Below are 11049 nucleotides of genomic sequence, written 5' to 3' on the forward strand. Positions count from 1 at the left end.
TATAATTATAACTGTTAATTTCCTTACTGTTTTGGCTAATATAAATTCCGTCGTAGAATTAAAGAAGCAATCAAGTGACCTTAGGAGCCTTATGGCACATCAAGAATCCAATTCTACATGGAGCAAAGACCTAGCCAATATACAGAAAGACATTGCTATCACCGTTAAAGAACTTACAAGAGAAAAAGAGTAAATTTAAAAATTCTTTAAGAAATTGTGCTATCATGCAAATCAGTACAATACTATATGAGACTGGTTTAGTTCAAGATTTAGTATAGTTATTTTCTATTCAATTCATTCTGATTACAGATTAATTAATTATAAATATGAAGAATCTAATACATTTAAAGATAGAGCACGACAAGATCTTGAGGTAAACTATATGCGCAATCAACCGATATTACTTGAAATCTACTATTCAAAAATGATTTTAGATATCTAAAATAATTTTATCAAGTCTTAAAATTAGAGAAATGAAAATAAAGCATTATTCCATCACCAAAATTGTATTTCAGGAAATGGGAATTGCACCCATGAAAGACAGCAAATTTGATTACTTGGTTAATTTACACGAAGATGATCGACTATCAACTATTTTGTACTATATCTTAAAATGTAACTGAACACTACTCCGGATAGACTTTATTTAGAACTAAAGTATATTTGCAAAATAGTGGAAAATAAAATTGCAGGATAAAAATTCCAACTGTTATCGCTATATTATAACGAGACCAATCTTTCCGTATCAAGCAGCATACACCTCCGTGGGAAGTCTATATTCTGATTGCAACATCCGTTTACCTGGTGCACTCATAAGTGAAAGGCATTGGTAAGTTATCGTAACTATTATGCCATATGTTTTCATGCTATGGTATAAGATAAAATCTTTTTTGATCATTTACGACCTAGTGTATTAAAATTACTTATTTATGGGTTATATTGGACATCATAGATTAAACTAAACGAGTAGAATAATATCCTATGTATCCCACTAATGGCGAAGTAATGCTGTCTAACTAAATAATTCGTTAGTTTTACATTGCAAAATGATTTTAATCAGCAACGGTCTGGTCTATTTCAATCTATGGAAATGCAGTTTACATTGTAATCTATATTTTAGCCAATCTATACTCGGAATAAGCTATAGTTTTTCCCAGCCAGCTAAGTGATGGCTTTGAAACAATCCATCTGCGCCATAATATAAGATAAAATTACTTGACTAGAAGCGATCGAGTCTATTTAAATCTATGAAAGATACAGTTTATACATACTATAGCCTATGCCCATAACCAACTTACGAGCAGATTAAAGTTATATTCAGTCAACCATGACAATCTTATCGGTTTCGGTATTTACGTTATGTTATAAGAATAAAATTAATTTAATCGTCCATGATTTAGCTTACGATACAATCTGCCCAATAGTATCATCCATTAGTACTACAAATTATAGGCATATAAATTACTTATTGAGTTACGATTTATTCTATGTAAAATTTCTGATAAGAAAAGCCACTCTTAATATAATTATCATTCTAGCTATCATATATTTAGTTAAATCATATCCAGCCAAAACTAATAATGATATAATCTAATCAATTATCGAGTACTATTTAACTAGATTCTAGCTACTGTAGACTCGTTATTAGTCTATTTAAGCAATGTCAAAAATACAATACAATTTGTAATATAATCTTAGCTTAAATACAAATTTACTGCAATATATCTCGTACACCAAAAACTACATGTTTTCTTATTTATAGCACATTGCAGTTTATCAGTTTTAAGAGCAATAAAATTATTGTTATTATGAAATATCAAATAAGCTAATTGCAATGCATATCACATCTATTTAACAGTTACTTCGAAATTAGCGGTGATAAAATTACCGTCACTCCGACAGGTAAGAGTTTAAATTAGTGAATAGTAAAGGAAAGTGCATACCATACTATACATTTGAATTCTTTTCTACACGTCCAGCTCCCCAGAGATATGCTTACTTCTTCTAGTTTTAACCTATGATCTTTTCCTTTATAGAAAACTCAGCCACATACGTCAACGGTGAATTACTTAAAGAAAAGAAAGTCCTACATAATGTAGGGATTAAAATTCTGGTTTATCGATTGTTTATTTTCCTTTCTCACTGATGTAACACTGCTCTCGCTTTTGTAGAATGATAAAATAGTCTTTGGTGATCAATTCTTTAGGTTAGAGATTAGGCATTGCGCATCATTACTACTTAAATTGGATAAAACCTTCTTCTAGTAACAAACTATTGACCTCACTGCTGATAAAAGAATTTCTTTTTTCTCTTTATAATTTGCTAGAGTAAATTGTTCCAGAAGACGTGCATTGATTTTAACGCAACCTACAACAGTTGGATCAATTACATTTAAACATGCATATCAGGAGCTGTTATCCAAACAGCTGGAAAAGTAAGCAGAACATAAATAATAAATTAATCGATATTCTATTATCCTTTGATGTAAAACTAAATATATAGCGGTAGCTATACTCTTACGGTAAAGGAAAAAATATACAATAATTTAATCTACTAATTCTATATACTGTAAAGATAGTCAATACAATTTCATGGTTATTTGTTTTCGTAACAGCCTTGTTAGAAGGACCTAGTTCTTAATAATACAATGGTCATTTGTCTTTATAAATCGGTGATGAGAATATTCATTCTAATTCAAAATGATAGCTAGCCAAGAACATATGAGAAATACTCTTTTAATTATCTTGATAGACTCGGTGGGGTATAAATCGAAGACAATGAATTTATCTTTTAGCTGTTCGCTATAACAATTCTCATAATTTAGCGCTGCAGATATGATTTATGATTTATAGGGGCACGATCTAAGTACCTAGTGTTACAGTTTAAATTTCTAATGACAATCTTTATCCTAATTCCCCAGTAGAGAAAAGAGAATATCCCTTTTAGTGCATAAATAATCAGCGTTCTCAACTATATGATAATTGATCATTTGCCTATTTTTTGGCGAGGATTATCAAATGCTATTACTGTCAATTTTAGTCATAATATGTTGAATATAATCCAAATTATAATCACAGTTTACATCTATAATCGAGGACAAAGATATCTTCAGAATAATTTAACACTCTATGGTGGAAAATACTGGAGACTTTCGTCCATATAGAAATATCATTGTCTACGCATCCTATATCCATTAATTCTTGCTAATATGGATGAATGGGAAGAAAAGTAATTCCTTATAGATGTTAATAGAAAGGATTCCAATTTCTACATTATATACAGCAATTAGCCAAATAGTCTATTCTGTTACTATTATAAGGGACGAAACAAAGTTTCTGTCTAGTAATCTTGCCTCCCTATTACATCTCCGTAGTTAAGACAAGCCTATCCTCACCAAGTTCCTGTCTAGCCACCTAGTCTCCCTATTACATCCCCATAATTAAGATGATACACCATTATAAAAGTAATCACTGTAACTTGAGGTAATAACGTCTATAGTAAAGTCAGTTCTTAAGGGTCTACAATAAATCAGACTAACTGGATTTAAAACCCAAACTAAGCTTTATTACAATAAAGCTAACCGTAACTGCATTTACAACAAAATATTAACAAGAAGAATTCCCAATCTACTTCTTGTATAAGCTTATATGTCCTAGTGCATGACCTATTTAATATCGATGGTAACATTATCACACTTGCATGCGCTAAGCACGGGCATTGAATTACTATATTTTACCGGGGCACAAGCGACTAATGGCATTTAAACTACGCTAGTATTATAGCCTACGGTAGTGCATATTAGTAATTCCATAGTTAATTCAGAATTTAACTCAAGTACTAAGCTCACGACACTACAACAATTATTTCATGATGCAGGATAATCCAAGAAATTGAAAATGCTAATAATCAACTAGACGAGGAAATTTCACAAAAAATCATGGATTTACAGGTAAATCAGGAATCTTGGCTGGATTCTATTGCTATATTCAACTGCGTTTTAAGTATTTCCTTAGACAAAATTGAAAGAATTTTAGATACAGCAACAATTTAACAAAATATGATTGACTAACATAGAAACAAGATGGAAATCCTGCTCAATTACGCATAGCAATTGAAAAGCTAGAGTTCCAACAGAGTGATTTATCTATGGTTAGAGAATGGATCCGAAATTTAGTAAGTAGAGATGATGCTTGTCCATAATCCAACCTTACATGCTTAAAAATGATCTGATTATTTTTCACTTTCTATTTATATATTTCAATTTGGAAAATTTTGACTACACTATAAACTAGAAACGACTAAGAAGGATAGATCCAAAGAAAAGAAGAGATAGTTTAATGAGTATCGGTGAATAAATTCTAATATAGCTAAGTCATAGAGAATTGGAAAGGAAAATGATCGGAAATGGCTGATTCAAATATTTTTTATTTTACTGACAGATGAAAGTACTTATGAAAGTTTAAGACTCTCTATTCTTCTCAACGAAGCCAATCATATTAGTAAAGCTATTGGAGAAACAGCAGTAAGTATATCATTATCCTAATATTTAGAAAATTGAGCCAAATTGAATTTCAATATCTCAGTCTGTTCATTGATGATTATCTACGTAGATATTTGATCGTCTTGACAACGTAGTCGATGGAAAGGTAAGAAGCAACAGGATGAAGGGTTTCTATTCGACCTTAAAAAAAGCTTACCGAAGAAGTTTTACAATAACTGATCATTGACGATCGTTTTGGTCATTTCTTTTACCAGATTTTAACTAAAATCTCCATGAAAAACCCACAAACTAACAAGACTACTACCTGGTCCTTTTTGAAATTTGAATCGCACCTCGCTAATATGCGCGAGATCAATTGGGTAGGAGAGGATTTCTTGTTTAAATAGAGATGTTCTAGTTGGCTGTGATCCACTAGTATAAGTCTTTGGTTTTAGTTGGATCTTATGAGAAATAGAAGTAGTAGGATATTAGAGCTTTTCCGTTATACTTCTGTCGGTGATCACCATCTTGACGTATTGAAGACCTAAGGGAAAAATTGAAATTTCTGTTCACTAATTTGTAGGAAACCAACATGAGAAAATCCAATTATACGGATGAATTAAATACCGGTCGAGTTGGAGTCTATAAAATTGGTAGCGAAGAAGCAGAAACAACAAACAAAGAGAGAATCCTTATTCCAAAATCAGAAAGCGACCAAAGCGATTTTATTAAATTATCGGAGAAATTACTCAACGACATGACTATAAAGAAATCATCAAGTTTACCGATACGAGATAGTACAAAAGATCTAGCGGATATTGCCATGACTGATTTATCCAAAGTTTTAGCTAATGTCGAACCTGAGAGTAAATTAATAGGGAAAGACGAAACAGAAATCGATACTACAGAAATAGTACTAGAAAATCCAATTATTGATCCGTTGGGTTTAGATACAGAATCAATGACAATCGATTTAACTAATGAAGAACAACGAAAATCACTAACAGATTCCTTATTTCAAAATTCCAATAAAATCAACAATTCTTTGTATGGCAGTTCGGGGGATAAATTAGAATCGTTATTTCATAATGTGTCAGGCGATGTTAATTCACCTAGTAGTAAGGAAACTTTAGATAGCACTGAAATCAACGATCATGACTCTGAATTAACGTTTAATTCCATTTCCTTAACGGGTAGCAAGCGTTCATCTGTTGCCAGTCAAGTAGAAATACATCCAAGTAGCAAGCGATCATCTGTTGCCAGTCAAGTAGAAATTTATCCGGATAGCAAGCATTCATCCGTTGCGAGTCAAATAGATATACATTCTACCCTTCAAAGTAATTATTTATCTAAAGAAACACAGCAGGATAATCCTAATACAACGGGAGATATCAATGATAGAAATCATTATTCCAAGAGTGAAGAATCTACGAAGGCCGTTGATAACAGGACTATACCCAATGCAAGTCCAGTTATTGCCATGAGCCATGATAATTATACTTCAAGTAGTGGTGAAGATGATCGAAGTTCAAGCTTACGACAACGACCAGTAGTAAAGAAAGAAGATCTAAAGCTGTTGTAAGTTATAGCTAATGGTTGAAGAATAGTATTACTCACTTTCTTAATCTTTTTGTTTCATTCAGTGTCTTAAAATGTGCTAAAAGTAACTTAAGTATAAAAATGAATTAAATTCGTTTTCATTTACGGTATATAGAGAAATTGTGGCCAAAAATAGTATTCAGACTGGGAAAGGATCGAAAGGAATTTACCCTGTAAGAAGAGGACGCAAAGCCGAAGTGGCTTCACTGGTAAGATAAACATTATTAGGGAATTTTTCAGTGCCTTAAGTTATAAGTAATGTACTGCTTTTGCGCTGATATGATATAATAATAGCTTTAACAGTTAAATCATCGTTAAGATAGAATAGACACTATTACAAAATTATTCAATGCCTTTTCAATTAAGTGTGATATTGCATTGATATGATAAAATAATAACATTTAGCAATTACATGATTAGTAGGTTAGGATAGACCCTATTAGAAAATAATAGTGAAAAGTACTAGCTTCAACAGGCAAATCATTAATGAGATAGAATAGACACTATTAGAAAACATTAGTTAAAAATACTAGCTTTAATAGTTAAATCATTACTAAGGTAGGATAGAGAATATTAGTAAATACTAGCTTTAACAGTTTAATTAATGATTGGTAAGAACAGATAGATATTATTAATATTTAAATATTAGCTTTAATCGTGAAAGAATAATATATACACTTACTTGTAGGAAAGGGAAATTTTATCTGCACCATCAAGTCCTAAATTAGAAAATCGAAAATGTAATGGACTCAATTTAATATAGCGTCCATCTGATACAAATTAATAAGTATTCTCTTTATTATTGCACAAATATTAATAGTTATCAATTTCTTGCATAATTAGCCTTCAATTCCGCAACAACTATTGTCAAACTTTGTCATGATCATATCCAAAAGGCAATCTCATTTTTGGAAGGTATATCTAGATAGTTTTTACATACAATAGCAAAGCTACAATTTCATATCTCGAGAATTCGGAGTAGAATAATAAAAACTCGACGTTATAGCCATTCCATTAATTTGATGTATTATCCGTATTTCTATATGTACCTTGTAGCTGGAGTACAAGCCTGTTATGTCCCACTACCTCAAAAAGTTTTACACGAATGCCAGATGCTATCAGCTTTTGGAGCCTTATTACTCAGATACTATAATAAAGGTAATGAAAAAATTTCCTGTAACGTTGGCTAAATTGATTAATAGGGCGAAGATACTGGCAAAATTCGATACAAAATAACTTATTACAAGTGATTCTATTATAATATACGCCTAACTTGATTATCGATCAAAACTTAAAAATATTCTCAGAGAGAGTCGGAAGTTCCGTTAACCTAAATCATTGCTGTCTCCAATTAACTGTATCGATGGAAATGCTGGCTGAACATGTTCGAACTTGGGGTAGTATGGATATTGCCCATAATACCTATGATCATATTAATATCCAACTATTAGGAATAACAAAGATCGCAGGAGGAAATGTGGCTAATATGCTTCTGGTAAGCTAATTTAGAAATAAATAAGTCGTGATTATTAGTAATTTAGTACTCCTGAACATCAGTTATTGACTACTTTAAAATTCTACCATATGTTATAGGCTGCTGAAACTTGGAAGGTCAGCGAAATCCATAATTCTTATAAGAGAATTTATGATTGTGTCCATTCTATTGCTGAATTATCAGGGGAACATACCTTTGTATCAGCATCTTACCTATTTAATGATGAGAAAATTGATAATAGCGATATGATTGATGACATAGATAGCCATCGCAACCTTATTCAGGTATAGATCCATTTGTGAAGCAATCTTGGTGTGATATTTTCGTAATAGAGAGCAGTTGCATGCGTGATGTTAGTTGGGTGTAGAAGGATCTCAATTTTCGCTTTAATCAAATATTTCTGTATAGACAATATTATAAAGTTCTAATTTCGATTCTAATTAAAAATAAATTCATATTACATTAGTCTTACTATCCGTGAGAACTAAATAGCTAATAACTAACTGTACTATATCGCTCTATAATTTGGTATCCTATGAATAATTAATCTATATAAATTCAAACATTTTAATAAATCTTGTTATTAATTCTATTAGCTAACATCATTTCAATTTAATAGAATAGTCGTTATTAAGATGCAGCGATAAATTTACCTATAGTTGGAATACATCTAACTGTTTATTTCCAATAAATAGTTGGATAATTATCTGAAAAAACGATATATTGATGGATCAAATCGTCCCATCGAGAAGGCGATCATCGAAGCTTATGACTGTATTTTGGAATGTGATGAAAAACTTAGTATCACCGGACATTCTCATCGAGTTCAGGTAAGATACATGAAACTATTAAACGTATTCTTAACTTAAAATATTTAAATTGTAGATTAATTCCTCAATAAATATATAATCTAGATAAGTGTTGAAGTCATAAATTGTCTCCTTGACATTACACAAGATGTAAAAATTTTATTAAAAGATCAAGGGCTCTTGCAATCGATAGAGGTAATGTAAAAATTCTATCACTACCCATCTGCCTTTGTAATAAGTATTTTATGTGAGATAATCATGAATAGTATCGTCCAACCCTAAGCTAGCATCATTATGTTTCGATCAATATCGATGTCATAGTCTTCAACTTTTGAAGCTTAATTATTTCGACCAGATATTTATTCTTTAAGATTTTATATAACTGACCTTAGATATCTTTACCAATTATAGAATGATATTGACGATTTTAATCAAGTCTATTGCCAATCTTCATTTATTCAGTCGGTTTATAATCGAGCAGTGGTTGTTATTAACGATGTTGAACGATTAAAACTGGATGTTCAATCGCTAATTGCTACCTGTTGTGACAAGAACAGTTTAAAGAATAGATTGAAAACTTATGAGGAATCAGTTCAATATAGTAAAAGTATTATTCAAGATATTTCAAAATTGTTAAGAGTCATCAATCGGCATTCCAAACGTTCCAGTTTAATCCCAAATACACCAGAAGATGGTTCAGTAAGAACGCCCGACTTATCACTGTTTGATCATTCTAAATCTCAAGATGACGACACAGACACTGGCATCATTGATCTAGCACAAAAAATTATACAAACTTGTAATACATTAAATAAGATTTTAAGTAACAGGTCGTCAGGTTCAACGACACCAAGACCATCCATTCGTGGTGCATTAGTAAAGGGTGATGAACAAGTAACATCATCTACACCACCTCCAATTTATGTTAGATCGACATCATTTACAAATAAAGGGATTAAAAAAGGAATATTTGATGATGCAAAAAGTCGCGAATTAGAGCAAGTTTTAGCATCAGTTAAGAAAAAGCATAAAAATCAAGGTAAATAAATCCAGTTTTACATGAAATTCGATTCTCAATCAAGGCACTGCTAGAACTACGCTACATCCAATCTCCGACTTGTATCAGATCAATATTATTTCACCAAGCTTAATAACGTCTAAAATCGCTCATTGGCACAAGTTTTGGCATCATTTAAGATAATACATGAAAAATTAAGCCTAACTAAATCAAAAAATTAATTTCTATACCATGCAGAATTTGATTTATAACACCAAATAATACTGGCATTAGATTACGTGCTGCCTAATGCCATCTGCTGTTTCAATCTTGCTGTAACTATCTCGTATTTGAAAGTAACGATAAAAGTTATATTCATCATAGAAATTAAGCAACCCATCTGTTAACACAAAATTGTATAATTATTCATGTCTATTCATTTACACTGTACGTATATCTATCAATTCACTTTTGCATCGATTTACTTCGCTAGCTCTCTATATGTACAAGGATACTATTAAATTGGATACCGCAATACCATTAAATATTTTCCCGAAAATAATAAACTAATTTTCGATATTTTATATTAATTATGTAACATAGTTCAATATAAAAATTCTTCAGTACTACTCAAAAGGAACTATTATGAATGATCTTGTTTCTTCTTCTACTTCGCTAATAACTGTAATGATATTATTAGCTGAAATGATAGTAATTATCCTGCAGTCGTTAATTTTTCAATTGTTTTGGCCATCCTACTGTTAAAGTTACTTCTTTCACTATAACGTTTCAATTGAGACGATACTACTATATTTGATACGTTCTAATCATTCTTCTATATAGACATAATTGTTATAAATAATTGCCAACATTTAAGTTTGTTTCTGTAAGAGCTACAATCTTCTGTCAGTTATGTATTTATTTGTATTTATTCTAGCAGTACCATATCAATCAGCTCAACATTCAACATAAAAAAACACTGTCATTACGTTCATTCCAATCACTGTTGATATTTGTAAGTTACAAATTTGAAAAAAATAGAATGTTTACAAAATATTTTACGTTCTATTTTGTCTATAATACGATTCTAATCATAGTGGTAGCCTGCCCTGAATTAGTCGGTAACTTTATGATGTTGACGTTGAAGGATAATTTTTTGCGATCAAGTGATTCTTGATGCAGTTAAAGGACAAAAACTGATATAGCCGTTACGGTAGTGCAAGGAAACCGTTTTCTTAAAATAAAATGAAAGATCAAATGGACAATAGTCCACCTATAAAATTTTATCTTTTGGCCATTAACAATGTGTAAAACTACTTTATGTACATAGATGAGTTATTTAAATAATTTACTAAATTAATTGCTTATTTTTTTTATAAAAGATCACTATGGAAATGATCTTCATTCATCATTTTCTACCATGTTACTATCATCAAATTTCCAAGTTTATGTGATGTACTAACCAATGTCACCATCAACAAACTTAATATTGCTTTAATTTGAAATAAAATATCTCAGCTCAGTTTTCTCTTCCTTGCTGATATTATTCAATTATCAGCTGTGCTATAAATTTATTATCCTTAGTAAGTTAAATATCCCGTAATTTGAAACTTAAAGTTATCCTTAATTTTATATTAATTTTAATATTATGAAATTTTGCATTAAAGAA

General features: G+C 30.9%; 2 protein-coding genes across 2 annotated transcripts; both read left to right on the forward strand.

Annotated features, from left to right (window-relative positions):
- Nucleotides 1-91: 91 nt before the first annotated feature.
- On the forward strand, nucleotides 92-2438 carry TRIADDRAFT_53466 (uncharacterized protein; the record flags this gene model as incomplete). Its single annotated transcript, XM_002109401.1, has 7 exons — nucleotides 92-189; nucleotides 310-373; nucleotides 693-829; nucleotides 1859-1902; nucleotides 2037-2113; nucleotides 2172-2206; nucleotides 2327-2438. 7 exons carry the CDS (start codon nucleotides 92-94, stop codon nucleotides 2436-2438), a joined length of 567 nt encoding a protein of 188 aa, XP_002109437.1.
- A 770-nt stretch (nucleotides 2439-3208) lies between these two features.
- On the forward strand, nucleotides 3209-10557 carry TRIADDRAFT_53467 (uncharacterized protein; the record flags this gene model as incomplete). Its single annotated transcript, XM_002109402.1, has 16 exons — nucleotides 3209-3228; nucleotides 3877-3949; nucleotides 4075-4177; nucleotides 4440-4522; nucleotides 4611-4646; nucleotides 5064-6058; nucleotides 6195-6288; nucleotides 6768-6819; nucleotides 6923-6994; nucleotides 7136-7237; nucleotides 7387-7574; nucleotides 7673-7858; nucleotides 8270-8404; nucleotides 8489-8578; nucleotides 8795-9422; nucleotides 10478-10557. 16 exons carry the CDS (start codon nucleotides 3209-3211, stop codon nucleotides 10555-10557), a joined length of 2937 nt encoding a protein of 978 aa, XP_002109438.1.
- Between the last annotated feature and the right edge of the window lie 492 nt (nucleotides 10558-11049).

Source organism: Trichoplax adhaerens, genomic scaffold (assembly GCF_000150275.1).
Source record: "Trichoplax adhaerens TRIADscaffold_2 genomic scaffold, whole genome shotgun sequence".
NCBI classification, from domain to species: domain Eukaryota; kingdom Metazoa; phylum Placozoa; class Uniplacotomia; order Trichoplacea; family Trichoplacidae; genus Trichoplax; species Trichoplax adhaerens.